Genomic DNA, 15469 nt, shown 5'->3' with positions numbered 1-15469 from the left:
CTTAGCTTGTTTTTCCTTGTTCTATATTGTTACTTTGAACTATATTCTATAACACGTTATCAACACGAAGTCTCTAACCTCAAGGTTGAATTCCACTTCTGGTAAGGTATATCTCGATGATCTATCGTTAAAATTATCTAGATTTTATTCAGAAAGGTATGTAGTGTTACAGACACGTCTTTTTGCTACAACAACAAGTTCGAGCTTTAAACCAGATAAGTTTGTACCACTATTTAGAATAAGCAATGGTATGTTTATTAGAAAATTAGTATTTATGTGGCTGCTAAGGATGTCACCTTGTTAAATTTTCATGAACTAAATAATAGGTGGCATGCGGTATACTAAATAATCTACAAAATTAAAATTATACTTTATTATGTATGCTTATGGTTTTACCTTTTAATACGATTTTAGTATGCCTAGTATAATGATTATACATTAGTTTACTATCAAATATAATATAATAATAATAATAATCGTAACTATTTTATTTTGATAAGATAAAATATTAGTACAAGAAGTATGTACTACATCAAATTTTTTATTGATAATAGTTCTTATCAAATTAACATGTTGAATCATTTATATATGGAAAGCATTTAGTAGTAGATAGTAGACAGAGATTTGTCCACTATTTTGTTTTGATTCTCTATTTGACTTAAATATTCTACTATATCTTTTTATTTTTCTAGAGAGTATAATACTTAATCTCCACAAAAGTGCATGGTAACTAGTAGTACTATTATTCTGTTTGATACATAATTTTTTCTTAATGTTCTAGTCATATCATTTTCATCTTGAAGTAAGTTTATTGCAGCAAAGATCATATGTGAATTTTTAATATTATTTTATATTTTCATATATTCGTCTGACATTAATTACTTAGATGATTTGAGTAAACGAAAGTCTATTATTGAGAATTATATCCAAATGACATTATGAAGAGTTTAACTCAAGAGGTAAGCATTTCCTTCGTATCTGAAATTGTTTTTGTCTTTTGCTATTAATGATATCAACTCCAATGAGTTTAAGTCCCAATGATAAGAGTTGGGTTTGAGTCTCAATTCATTATGGCCTAACATGCCTTTATATTGGTAAGACATTGGGTTTGAGTCTCACTATACCATATTGATGATATAATGATAACTAAAGAAAAATAATATATTTTTCATGAAAAGGCATGAATATTGTCCCACTTGATTTGCTCCATTCTTGAAGTGAATGTGGTAGCGACGCATAATAAGTCTAAATGAAGACAAGTGATTGAACAATGAATGTGGGTGTTCCAAAAATCAAAATAATAATAATCATCACTATGATTATAAAATGAGAATAATAAAGGTTCTCAAAATAGTCCATCAAAATGTGAATACAATGTTTACCATCAAATTGATATGAAAAATAATAAAACACGTCGTTGATTATGATCCATTCCTTGAAGAGAATATGACTTGTGAGAAGCATTGAGAATGCAGACCTATTCCTAAAGGTGAATGTGGCAATATGTGATAAAAGTAATGAATAAAGACAAGCAATGCATGATTAGATGAATACCACACAACTCACCTATAAGGGAGGTTTGAGTGAAATAAAGAGAATAACTATTATTGTGTGGTTACATGAATATGTCATTGGTCGCGTACATGTGATACGCCAAAAATATATATTTTATTATGCCTTATAAAAGGTTATTAAAGGCAAAATTAAAGCAAGATATGATTTTGATTGGTGTGACAAAAGATCTTATAGTACAAAAATTGTTAAGAGCTCCGAAAAAATTAATTTGTTATTACCCGGATGAATAATTATTCACGACATTGATATTGTAAAGTCTCAAACGAAACTTTTTGAGTTTCAAATGTACAAGTCAAAGTGGTTGGCATATTGAGACTATAAGTGAACGAAATATTGAATATCTTCATATTTCTATAATCATAACGGGTAAATATGAAAGGTTACCCGATTTTCTTTCTATTTGTACTATAAAAATATAAGCATGATGATGAAATTATATGTCACAAGTAAACTAGAGGTTTACTAAAACAAATATTAGTTGGCATGACCGGTTGACCATCCCGGTTCAATTATGATGCGAAAAATTAATTGAGAATTACATTGACATATATTGAAGAAATAAAAGATTCTTCATGAATTCTCTTGTGCTGCTTATTCACATGATATACCAGTTAATGTTGGGATTGAATCCCTTGATATCTGGAGCAAATAAAAGGTGATAAATATATTGGCCCAGTCACCTACCATGTGGACCTTTTATTATTATATGATCTTAATAGATGCGTCTATTCTATGGTCACATGTGCATTTGTTCAACTTGCAGTTTGACTTTTGCAAGGTTACTTGCTCAAATTATTAGAGCAAAGTTCTAGAATATAAATTATGATGATTTATCTTGATAATACTAGTTTAAATCCAAGTTGGTTTTAGCAGAAATTGTATGCCTCCAATTATATCTAATCCATTGGTTATGAGAACAAAACTGCCAAAATAAAATTTGATATGTGATGTAGTATTTAATATACAACAACACTTGTATGCTTCTAGCTAAGTTATGATAAGTTCTCCCTATCACAATTGGTTCAGGGTCAGGAACCAAATAATTTCCATCTAGAAATATGAATGTGCTATATGATTTGATTATTCCACCACAATGCACAAAGATGGATCCCCAAATAAGGCTAGGGATATGTGTTGGTGATCCCAATAATAGGGGGGAAATGGTCAGCTGAAAAAGTAATGCATGTAATGAATTATTATGAGTACATTTAGATCCTCGTACGAGAAAATGTGAACTTGAAGTTCAAGTGATAATTCGTTTGCAAAATATAACCAGGCGTATTTGCTGACCCAAAGCTAAATGTCATATTCAGTTGCTAATGCTCCAAATAAAATAAAGTTAATAATGAATAGAGTCTATGACATGCATGAAGCATAATAGACTAATCAGTTCCAAAGATAAAACTCCTACCATATCTTAGTGCAATTGGTGCACTAATGTATCTTTCTAACATTACAAGGATTAATATAATTTTTTCAGTTAATGTGTTAACAAGATATAGCTCTGCTCCTACGAGGAGACTTTGAAATAAAATCAAACACATATTGCGGTATCTAAAAGGGACTACCGATATGAAATTATTTTATGGCAATGAATGCAGTCCCGATCTTGTTGGTTATGCCGATGCTGGGTATTTTACATATGGAGGCACTGTCATATCTTGGCGATCGACTAAGCAATCAATCGTGGCTACTTCATATAATCATGTTGAGATAATTGCTATTAATGAAGCAAGTCGAGAATGTGTATGGTTGAGGTCTACAATACACCTTATTCGAGAAAAATATGGTTTAAGTGTGACAAACTACCCATAATTTTGTATGAAGACAATGCATCATGTATAACTTAATTGAAAAGAGGATTCATAAAAGTGGATAGGACAAAGCACATTTCACCAAAGTTATTTTTCATACATGATCTTCAAAAGAATGGTGATATCAATGTGCAATAGATCCGTTCAAGTGATAATATGGCTGATTTGTTCACCAAATCTCTACCGACGTCAACCTTCAAGAAACTAGTATACAATATTGAGATGCGAAGGCTCAAGGATGTGAATTGATGCTCTCATCAGGGGGAGTTAATACACATTGTACTCTTTTCCCCTTATAAGGTTTTGTCCCACTAAATTTTTCTTGCAATGTTTTTAATGAGGCAACCAAAAGACGTATTTCTAAACATGTTTACTATTTTTCCTTCACTAGGATTTTTTTCCATAGGTTTTTTTTCCTAATAAGGTTTTAACGAGGCACATTATATATGGACATCCAAGGAGGAGTGTTATAAGAAAAATTAAAATTATGGTGGATGTCTATTCTTCATCCATGATCTTCTCAAATGCTTAATGACATATTCAATGACATATTTCTATGCTTAGTGACATATTCAATGACATATTTTTCTTCACTTTTTATTCCTATATAAAGACCTTGTAATAGATAGGAAAATACACACAATTGAAGAAGAAATAAGAATATCTCCTCTCTTTCTCTCTATATCTCTTAACTTGTTTTTTCTTGTTCTATATTGTTACTTTGAGTTATATTCTATAACAATATGCTCTTTCACACGTAACTAGGAAGTTTATATGCAACACATGATAAGCTAACAAAAGCACAAAACAATTACACACACATTATATATATATATATATATATATATATATATATATATATATATATATATAGAGAGAGAGAGAGAGGTTCAAAAACCACGTCGAGTCATGCTGATTGTAGTAGTTGAGTTCATAATTAAATATTTATACATATTAATATATATAGAGAATTTGGATAAGAAGTGTGAATCCACATGATACATTGTAGATCCGTCATCCGCCTACATGTCATGCCTTATTGGCCTTTATTATGCAAGAAAAGCAAAGTATTTTACCCTCTCGATTTCTCTATGCAGTAACAAAGAAATAACAGAAAATATTCGGCACACATGATGGTCCTAAAATCCGCATCCATGCCATTCCTTTAAAATAATATGCAGAGTTGATAAGTGTGGATTTTAACCACTTATTAGTACCTTCTTGCTTTAGTTTTTAGTTCGAAAGTAGTGATTTTTATTTATGAATCTAATGAAAATGTGCGAATTGCAAGTGTGTTGGAGAATGTGAGCTCAACGAAAAAAATCTAACTCAAAGAGGAGATGTTCTAGCTCATACAATCAAGAGGAGAAATGCAAAGAATAGTGCGGTCCGCAAAATTCTATCCGCGATCGCAAATGCAGATGCGGCCCGCAAAAAATGAAGCGTGGCCGCATATTAAACCCTGAAGCTTTAGATGATCTTAGAAGCAGTGTGGTTCGCACACCAAAATGTGCGGTCGCATTTTAAGCTCACACTGACAAGATTGAGAGATTAGAGAAGATGCAAAAGAACAAGTCTAAAACCTCCTTAAAATTGTGCTGCCCCAAAATCTCTTCAACCGACAAGCACTGCAAGAGCAACATACTGAAGCGCGGACCGCATATGAAATTATGCGGCCGCAGAATCTTCTGAAGGGTATTTTTATCAGGAAATTTTAGAGCACTATAAATAGATGAGAAATACTTTTTAGGGCAATTTTTGTACTGTAGTAGCTGCTAACGGTTATACTTAGCCATTTTGGGCATTTTGTGATTACAATTATAGAGGACCCATTAATTTTACTCTTTAATTCTAGTCTTATGTCTTCAATTACTTATTCCTTTTATTTTTCTATGTCTATGATTATGAGTAGTTGGATTTTTTCTAGGGTTGTGATCCCTAGAATGTAAAACTTATAGGTGTTTAATATTAATGCTTGTTAGTGATTGCGTGTATGTTATTTAGCCTTATTCATGCATTTATTCTACAATTAATGGTTGAAAATATTGATTCATGCCCATTTGCTTTAGTTATTAATTGAGAAAGAGGAACTTAGTCTAGAAAAACTTGGCTAACAAGAAATTGAACTAGTTGAAGTTTTGATTAGTTTGATTAAAGGACTTGAACTAGAGATAGGGATAATCCAACTTGGAATCATAATCAATTGATTTGATTGCTACTCATTGGGTTTTGAGAAAGTCAATTTGGGCATAATCACTCTTTGACCAAGAGTTATTGAGTGGGTACTTTAGCATTAAGAGTCATGACCTCGATCTACCAAACACGCATAGATTTACTCTACCCATTAAATTTACATCTAGGTGAAAGTTACAACCCTAGGCTATCCTTTTATTTGATAAACATTAAAAATATTTCAACTATTATTTGCTTATTAGTTATTTACCCCCCCTAGAAGTTAATTTAGATAACAATTACCCACTTTTGTTTGAAAGCTAAATTTAGTTATTTCAAGTTCTTTTCTTGAGTGTTTACCTTAGCACCAACTTAAACTCCATGTGTATTCAATCCTGACTCGTGTTGGGATTTATAATTGCAACGACTGTTTCATACCCTTTAAGTGAGTGTGAATTGGACGTGATCAAGAGTCGACCATGGCAGGTAAATTTCGAAAATCAATATATATATATATACACACGTTATATATAGGTTATATAAAAGTTCAAGATCCAAAATTAATGGGTTCTACAACGACTTTAGGTTGATATATTAAGTTAATAAAAGTATAACTCTCTCTCACACACATATATATAGAAAGAGAGAGATTTAAGTGAGATATATAAAAGTTCAGAATTCAAAGTTTGAAGCTTATGGGTTCAAACAATAATCTTAATTAGGAAATATTTAATAAACTTTAATATATATAGAAAATTTCGATAAATATTGTGAATCCACATGGGACTTAGGGACATTGTAGATTTGCCTACAAGTCATGCCTTTTTGCTTGGTAAGAGGAAAAATTCGCAGTCGCTACAATCTCTGTCACAGCCTTTGTCCTTCGGGTGAGCATTTTGTGTGAATTGGGTAAACCTCCCCATATATAATAGATTAAAAATTACACTAGACAAAATCTGTTCGACATGCTCAACCCAAAAAACATTGAACACATAATCGATCCTAATCGAGTCCTAACCAACTACGCAACCCACTAAAGGTTACAAGTCATGCCTTATTGGCCTTTATTATGCACGCCATCTGGTAAGAAACTTAAAGTATTTTTCCCTCTCGATTTCTCCGTACAGTAATAAAGAAATAGCAAAAAATATTCGGCGCACATGATGGTCCTAAAATTCGCATCCACACCGTTCCTTTAAAATAGTCTGCAGAGTCGACAATGGCGGGTTAATTTCGAAAACCAATTTCATTTCAATCCAAAAATTTCATTTTTCCAAATTCATTTCCCGCCCTCTAGAGGAAATAGAAAAACCCCCAAACCGAAAACAAAATCTATTTACAAATTACAAGTAAACTTTCCCTCTCTACTCTCTGCTTGTACAATGGCTGTTGCTTCAGGTTCTAAGCAAAAGGAAGGAAAAATGAAGAGCCCAACGAAAAAGGGAAATAAGGAGTCTCAAGAGCAATCGGAAAAGGTTATTTCTACTCCTGCGAAGCGTAACAATTGTCCCGGAGTACGTCTTGTGGGTGGGCGAATCTATGATTCTTTTAATGGCAAGACATGTCATCAGGTACTTTACTTACTATATCGTCCCTGATTAATAACAGATTATGCTTGTGTTGTACCTCTTAACTGGTCTGTGATTACATCTACTTGATGTGCTAATCAGTAAGAAAGCTGATAAGGGACTGAGGTTTCGGTGACTTGTTTTAAAATTAGGAAAATGTTTTATAAATTGTAAGTTGTTATATATGATGAGGACCAGGAGGAGACTTACTCGATTATTTGATTCTAAAAACTACCATTCATGGGTTGACGTTGATCCATGAAGGGCAGGTATAGAGTTCTAACTTAGTAGTCTTGACTCTAACCTTATTTGTTAAAAAATTCACTAAATAAGTACAAACAATTGACTCTGAATCCTGAAGTCAATCCCTTATTAAAGTTCAAACACTCTTAACATTCAAATCTTGAATCTGCCTTTGTCCATGATGTAAAGTAAGCGAGTTCAGTGTTGCAATTAGGATGACAGACAAATGTCGCTGCTTTGTTGCTTCAAGAGAGTAATGAGTTAGATTTCCTTAATATATGAATTCTAATGGGGTTATATGGTTTTGTTTCAATGGCAAACATAGTGTAGAATGGGATGTGTGGTAAGTGCATGTCATTATTCCAAATTTTGGGTGGTGAACTGAATTTGGTATTTAAGTGGAGAGAGGTGAGCCATTTTCCATTGAGAAGTTTGAATATATTTTGTTTATAAATAAAAATATAAATTCCAATGTGCTTCTAGGGTTATGGTTCAATGGCATAGCGTAGTATGAGATGTGTGGTGGGTGCATGTCATCATTTTTAAATTTTGGGTGGTGAACCAAGTCTGGTATTTAAATGGGAAGGGTAGATGGGTGAGCCATTATGCACTGCGAAGTTGGAACATTGTGGATGTTTTGTTTATCCGAAAAGAAGAAGAAGAAGAGGAGGAGGAGGATATATATATCAATTGGCTTAGAGCCAACAGCAATGGGTTTGAAACCACAGCTTATACTCTAGGTTAGCCCTGTTACTACATATGCAGTCTTTTCCCATTTAAGTTTGCTCTTGTGAAATTATTACTACTATCTTTTTTCCCTAGTGATTTATGTGCTTCTGCTTCATTGCATTGTTCATTAATGTAGAATTTATTGTTTAAAATCAACATTTACCCTTCATATGCATTTTCTGCTGCATTTGGATGGAAAAATGTACTGCCAACATATTGCTACTTTTGGATTTTTTAATTAGTGAAGCATGATTCGAACTTTGTCTATATTTTCTAAAGGAATTTATTTTCTGCACTAGGCACAAGAGTCAAGACCTTTGTAGAAATTAATGCAAGATTTCATTTTGTAGCCAAGCATAAAGGAAAAATTATTCTCTTTTTTCCTGCTTTGTTTTTACAGGAGATGTGAAGTTCTTTCTTGATGAAAGAGTCTAAAAACTGAACAATGGTTTTGGTGATTTTTGTTGCATTTTCAAGTAGAAGTTATTATTTGAATAATTTAATTTGGGTAAAAATGTATTTGAAGCAAGACAAACTTGGTGAAGCTTTATGCTTCTTTATGACATTTTGGTTTATGTGAACTTTCATTTGTGTTAACCTGTGGCTCATGCACTACTTGTTGTCCATTTATCATTACTGTGTGCATAGCATTGCAGATTATGAACTTATTGTCCTTCATCCTTTTGTTCTTTCAGCATCTTGTACTAACTTTTTACTGAACTTCATGCAGTGCCGCCAAAAGACTATGGACTATATGGCTGCGTGTAAGAATATGAGAAATGATAAGCCTTGTCCAATTCGTTTCTGTCATAAATGCCTATTAAACAGGTTAAAAGCATTCCATCTTAATTTTTTTTATGACAACCACTATTCTTTTTATTTTAAATGTGTACTTATGTTTTGTGAGCTTTTAAACTAGGTATGGTGAGAAGGCAGAAGAAGTATCACTTTTGGAGGATTGGAAATGTCCAAAATGCAGAGGCATTTGTAACTGCAGTTTTTGCATGTGCGTAGCCTTCTTTAGTTTGTTCTTAATACATATTCTTTTAAAAACAAAATTTAACATGGTCTTGGCAGCTTAATATTGAGTACTGACTAACTCAATTCTCAGGAAGAGACGGGGTTTCCAACCCACCGGTATCCTCGTGCACGCAGCAAAGGCAACAGGATATTCTTCTGTTTCAGATATGCTGCAGACTAATGGGCTTAATAATATTGATCGCATCAAAGTTCTGAAAGACACAAATACTTCAAACAATGTAATTCTGCTTTTATATCATTATTTTGACACTGATAATGGGGAAATATTTGTCTGCTTGTTAGCTCTGATACCTTGTTTCTAAATATTGACAGGAGGAAAGCATTGTTTCTGCTGAAATTGTGGGGAAGGAAAATTGCGTTGAAGGGGTGATAGACTTAAATATGCGTCCTTCTCATTTGTCAAAAAGTCCCAGTAGTAAGCAATCTGTGGGATGTAAAAGGAAAGAGGTTAACGGAAAGCCTGATGGAAGGCTTTCGTTAAAGGAGAATAATCCCCTTGGCAAGGGAAAATCTAAGAGAATCAAGCAAGAGGGAGCAACTGAAGTGAATGGTAAGATAAACAGTCATAATAAAAGGAAATCAGAGAATAATGAAGTAAAAGATCATGGTGTACAAAACATTCCATCTTCTGAAGATAGTCCACATGGTGGTGAAAATAAGCCAAAAAAATTGATGCAAGGTCAACCAAGATCAAAATTTGATAGCAAGAGAGGCGCTGTTGCATCAGCAAAAGAAACTCTATTAGAAAAATCTCAAGATTCTAGAAAGAGTAACAAGGAAAGATCTGTCAAGGAAGGTTCTGTGAAAGATAACACTATTGAAAATAATGATCCCTTTGCCTTGACTTCATTGCCCCAGGGCGCTGGTTTGACAGCTGTTGGTGGCATTGATCTACAGTTGGAAGATGTTGGGAATGCTTTACAATTTTTAGAGTTCTGTGTGGTTTTTGGAAAGGCAAGTAACTCAATACCAATACAAACTCTATTATGGCAGCATGGTAAAAATATTTTTCATGCATTGAAGCTGTAATGTGGACGAGCACTTGTCATAGCTTCATTACTGAATTTCATGCTTTCCTACACATAGGCTACTGTTTGTTTTTCCTTAGTTCATTATTTCATTTTTGTTTCCCAAAATCTTGGAACTTGGTATATAGGGTATATCTGTTGGCGAGCTGCTAAGCTGAACACGAAGTATTTTTGCCAGATTTCTTATGGAACATCTGTTTTCCAAGTATACTGTGCTTTCTTATTCACTTGCTTTGTTGCCTGTGGTTCTTTTCTGTTGCTAGATCTGTGGCATTTAGGAGGTGTACACAATTGGCTGATCAAATTTTACATTTCTCAATTATTCTTCTGTTCACGTTTGATAGATTCTTGACATCAAGAAAGGGCAACCAGAAGCTGTTCTTAGAGATATAATGCAGGGGAGAAGTTCACGACGTGGAAAATGTTCTTTGACAATACAGTTTCTTAATAACTTGCTATCATTTTTAAAGGAGGAGGATGAGGAAAGGTACAATTTCTTCTTCACATTTGTTTAAGAAGCACATTTCTTACATCTCTTAACATTTATATATGAATTTATTTTCCAGATTTTCAGCAGTAACTTCAACAGAAGGGAAAAACTCATGGTATGCTGATATTAAAATGTGCATCTCAGAATCCCCCAGTGTTTCAAGAACCATGGGCTTGTATTCTTTAAGTAATGGAACTGATCAATTTGAGAACTTGAGTCCATCAGAAAAGCTCAAGATATTAAATTTTATCTGCGATGAAGTCCTTGAAACTGTGTAAGTATTGTCCTAGCCTCTCCCTTTCATCATAGCGTTTTCTATTATCTGTTTGTCCTTTTGTTGATGTGAATTTATATTTTTTCCCCAGAAAGATAAGGGATTGGATTGACAATCAAAACGCAAAATTTGCTGAAAGGGCAAAGGAAGCAAAAGAAAAAGTTATTGCTGCAAAAGATGAGGTAAAGAAGATATAAAAACAAACTTAACCTCATTGTGTGTCAAGTTACGAAAGTTAATATATGAAATGCTATTACTTGTACAGGAGAAGCGCCTGAAGCAGAAAATGCAGGATCAGATAGCTCAAGCCCTAATTGCAAAGAATGGTGCTCCACTCTCAATATTGGAACATGAAACAATTGTTTCTCAAATTAAAAGTGAAGCAGTAGAAGCTCATGCTTCTGTGATGGAGTCAAAGAACACTTATTCAAAGTGTATGTTCTTATTCTACATGCAAGTTTTAAGTTCATTTATTTTACCTGTATGACTTGCATAAGTGTGCATATCTAATCAGTCATGTTAAAAGGAAGCCCAAAATGGAAAGACATGCTAATAGAGTAGATTTTTTTGTTCATGATGATGTTATGTGGACCAGTAAACGACTTGTTATATATTTTCTATTCTAGCTCTAGAACCATGTCATCTGTTATTACCTTATATGATATCTAGAGCCCCAAGAGAGATTCTAAACCTTTTGCTTTAACATGGAGTAAGTCTTGTGCTAGTACACCAACTTAAAGAGGTCCAATTAAGTTAGACTAGTTACATCCATTCTATTTTTCTCACTGTAGATTGAATAAAAGGTTTTCCTTGTTCACTTGCCATAAATGTTATTGGCAAATCTGATTCCTACACCAGGGAAACTATAGTTATAATCACAAGCTCAATCTGGATGTAATATACATACTGCAGGTTATCATCTCTCTCTCTCTCTCTCAGGGAGAGGTAGAGATAGAATTAGACAAATAGATTGACAGAAGTTAGCTTGGACTGCATTAAGACTTGATTTCAGTATTGATGTAGCATCAGTTGATTCAAGTCATGCAAATGTAGTTGGTAGTTAATATTGAAATTTTGAGTGTCTTGTAAGAAATCTTTAGAATGTTATCATCTTGTATCTATAGTGTGCCATGATAAATAAAAGCAAAATTTGTTTTCATCCTGATGCAAAACTGTTGCTATTCAGCGTGCTGCAAGATGCTGGGTTTTGATGCATGCACCTGTCTATTTTTATTGTGATAACTTATTTTACCATATATGGTGTTTGAGTTTTTAATATTTGTCAAAACGTGCTGGTATTTTAGGATTGTTTTGTCTCGTATATTATAGTATTTGCCTACCATCTTTGATTTGCCTTATGAACCTGTTGAACTTTTACCAATGCGAGATTCTGTCTTCTTTCCAAGATTTTGGAATAGGCTAAGATCTTGTGTGATTTTGAATTCAAGACTAAATAGCCCCTCCCCGTTAAATCTTATGGTTAACTCAGCGAATTGTTTAACTTTGCAAGTTGAATGACGACATTACCCTTAGAGAGGGTATCTTTACTCTCCTTTCATCAATTGAAAATTTGTTAAATATTCCACTGTTTTACAAAGCTTAGTATTTTCTCTGAGAAATTTAATATTAACTTGTATGCAGATTTTTGATCATAAGACGCTTTTATCCGTTTCACTTTTTTGATGAACATATAATTTGATCCAGTCAAGCACGTCGGTAGATCACCATCCTTCTCAAAGAAGTAAATTGTAGTACCTTGATAATATGGTGAGTAGGTTGTCAGCCATTACCCCACATTCTATAATATAATGGCTAGTGAAAAGATGGAAAATTCTACCTTTTCACGACCATCAAACACCTGCACCATGCGACCAGAGAGAATAAAGAGAAGATCAATAACACCAAATCAATCATGTAAAGTGAAACAAAGCAAAATTATAGTAACATAGATAGCTATTACCCCATCCAGACTGCCACTTTATTCATAAATGAAATTTGGGTACGAGATATGTGAAATGCTTGTTTGTTGATGATTCCTGGTCTATTGTAATTTCAATGATTATGTAACCCCCCCGCCCCACCCACCCAAATATATTTGGGTTCTGACCATTTTCTTTTTATCTATAGATAATCAAAGATCTGAAGCTGTTAGGACAGAGCCTTTCTTTTTAGGCACTGATGGTAATGTGTATTGGAGACTAAAATGCTATTGTGACAATTCCATTCTATTATGTCAAGGTTGGTTCAAGTATATATAAATTTTCTCTGGTTTTCTGCAACTGGCATTTGGATGATCTTCTTTACACCTATTTCATATGCAGACATAGGAACTGGTGATACTGCTGCATCCGATGAAAAATGGTCCGCTTTTGATGTTGAACAGAAAGAAATCATTGAGAAGCGCATTAATTTTTCAAGGTTGGTAATGCAAATACTATATTCCATTAAACTGATAGAGATTCCAAGGCTGAGTTCTCATTTTTTCCAGCTGGCTATTTAAAGAGCCTGAATTTCAGGTTTGACATGCTTTATTGTCTAGAATAAGAAACAAGTGCATTGACTGGATACCTTTTTAGACTCCTAAGAGAATATTTGCTGTACTTGGGATAGCAGGACAAACAGGATAAGAATTTCTCCTGAGAATAAATCTCTTAATCTGTTCATATGAGACCAACCACTTTAAAACTTCCCTAATTCCCTTGCAGATAAGTTGTATATTTCAACACGGTTTTGTCTGATTGTCTGGCCTTTAGGATTTTCATACTTTTTTGACTTGTCAAAAAGAAAAAAAGGTTTTCTCCAAGTTCTATTGCATGGTCAATGTAAAAGCTCATTTTAGTTTCTTCTTTATTGTTCTGGAATATGCGAACTGCAGTACTTGCCTTTCTGATTGCTGCTTAGACCACTCCCATGGATGGTAGAAAGAAATGTACCTTTCCCCTGTTCTATGCTCAGGAAGTCAGAAATGGCCTTGTACCAGTCTAGTAATTGAGATAAAACATCCTTTAGTAAGGTGAAAAATGCACTCATTTGTCTCATGATATCAAGTAATGATTTATGAGCATTTAACAGAAATATACTATGTCACAAATCACAATTCTGCATTAGCTATTTGCTTGCAAGCATGTATTTATGTTAATGCTTATTGTTATCGGCATATGCTGAATAAACTTCATTGATAATTCAATTTGACTGAAAATAACACATCCTTGCTGCCAATATGTTGTCTCGGAGTTTCCCACTTGGGATTAGTATTACTTGGATGTGGATCTAGTATAAAGTTGATAGTCTTTCTGAGTTGATCAGGCGTTACTGTTTGTAAGTTTTAATAATCTTCAGGAATAAATCATATTTCTTCAATTGCAGGGTAAAGAGGGTCAGAGCTCACAAAGTCCAGGAGATACTTCCATTTCAGAATAGTGAAGCTATTGCTTAAGATCTTTTCTGATTTTTGACAACCACTTGGTAGAATTCAGGTACTAAATATGTTCTGCAACATGTCAAGAGATGCGTGCCTAGCTAAGATCAACAACCTTTGTCATCATCTTACCTGCAGTTCGTTGGAGAAATGCAGTGGGTAGCGGCTTCTCTTATGGATGGTATTTTTACCCTTATTTTTCTGTGACTTGCATATTCACAGTACCAGAAAAGAAGAGGGTAGATGATAGGATTTGAAGATTACATTTCAATATGTTACCTTTACCTTCTGGTTGTAATGTTTTGTCAGTGACCTCTAGGAATATTGTAACTGCAGTTGTATCTAGTTTTGTCTGTAATGTGCCTTCTCCATCCACATCCTTTTGTTGTTTCTATTTGAACTCCATTTAATGGTAGCATTGTCTTGTAACCAACTTGTTACTATATGATGTGTCCTGAGGTCATTTGAAATATCGACTACCAACTTGTCATCTTGGTCATATAACAATATGTATTTTCATAGCAACAAAAAAGTGAGTATTTTCATAGACTTAGGGATGACTCTTTACTGTTTTACAAACTTCTGTACTCATGCAGCTTAATTGTGATATGGTATGAAAATGCAGAAGATGGTATGAACTATGTATTGCGCTCTGCTGTATATACAGTTGACAGTTTCTATAATCCTTAGCCTTGTCTTACCTCATCTTGCTGCTGTTCCAAATATGGTTGGGGGGTGAAATGCATAGTAAAAGATTCTCTTGGCATCTTGTCCATTGAGGTGGAAACTACTCCATAAGTGAGACGAGATAGTGGGCACTTGACAGTAATAGTAGTAGTATGCATGTTAGTGTCAGGTATGAAGTTGACTGCCATTTCCTCTTGAGGGTCCAGACTTGCCTTTGCTGTGGCTGTGGACCTAAGCCTCCCACTAAGCTCACTTGTGTCCAATTTTGTGTGCAAATGAACCAATAAAGCCACATTCAATCAACTAATAAATTTGGGAGTACATTTCACCAAGAGTTTAGCTTTTGTCCACGGATAGTACAAAGATTCTTTTCAACTAAATTATTGTATAAGCCAAACATAAGCACCTATACTCTGTAAGTGCGTAACTT

The 15469-nt window shown here is 33.8% G+C and overlaps 1 protein-coding gene across 1 annotated transcript; it reads left to right on the top strand.

Moving 5' to 3' along the window:
* Positions 1 to 6722: 6722 nt before the first annotated feature.
* LOC107764996 (uncharacterized) lies at positions 6723 to 14785 on the top strand. Its single transcript, XM_075234314.1, has 12 exons — positions 6723 to 7132; positions 8832 to 8929; positions 9021 to 9107; positions 9213 to 9360; positions 9455 to 10096; positions 10515 to 10657; positions 10737 to 10934; positions 11026 to 11116; positions 11200 to 11368; positions 13062 to 13172; positions 13256 to 13352; positions 14301 to 14785. The coding sequence occupies exons 1-12, from the start codon at positions 6944 to 6946 to the stop codon at positions 14368 to 14370; spliced, it is 2043 nt and encodes a 680-aa protein (XP_075090415.1). The 5' UTR covers positions 6723 to 6943; the 3' UTR covers positions 14371 to 14785.
* Positions 14786 to 15469: the final 684 nt, after the last annotated feature.

The sequence above is a fragment of the Nicotiana tabacum genome, chromosome 17, assembly GCF_000715075.1.
Source record: "Nicotiana tabacum cultivar K326 chromosome 17, ASM71507v2, whole genome shotgun sequence".
In the NCBI taxonomy this organism is placed as follows: domain Eukaryota; kingdom Viridiplantae; phylum Streptophyta; class Magnoliopsida; order Solanales; family Solanaceae; genus Nicotiana; species Nicotiana tabacum.
The sequence above is the reverse complement of the archived record's forward strand: the minus strand, read 5'-3'. Positions and strand labels throughout refer to the sequence as shown.

Bases quoted from the DNA above. Each gene is read 5' to 3' on its own strand.
- LOC107764996 (XM_075234314.1), top strand. From the start codon at position 6,944: ATGGCTGTTGCTTCAGGTTCTAAGCAAAAGGAAGGAAAAATGAAGAGC. The intron at 9,361-9,454 runs GTAATTCTGCTT...AAATATTGACAG, and splicing joins ACACAAATACTTCAAACAAT to GAGGAAAGCATTGTTTCTGC. The intron at 11,369-13,061 runs GTATGTTCTTAT...TTTTATCTATAG, and splicing joins AAAGAACACTTATTCAAAGT to ATAATCAAAGATCTGAAGCT.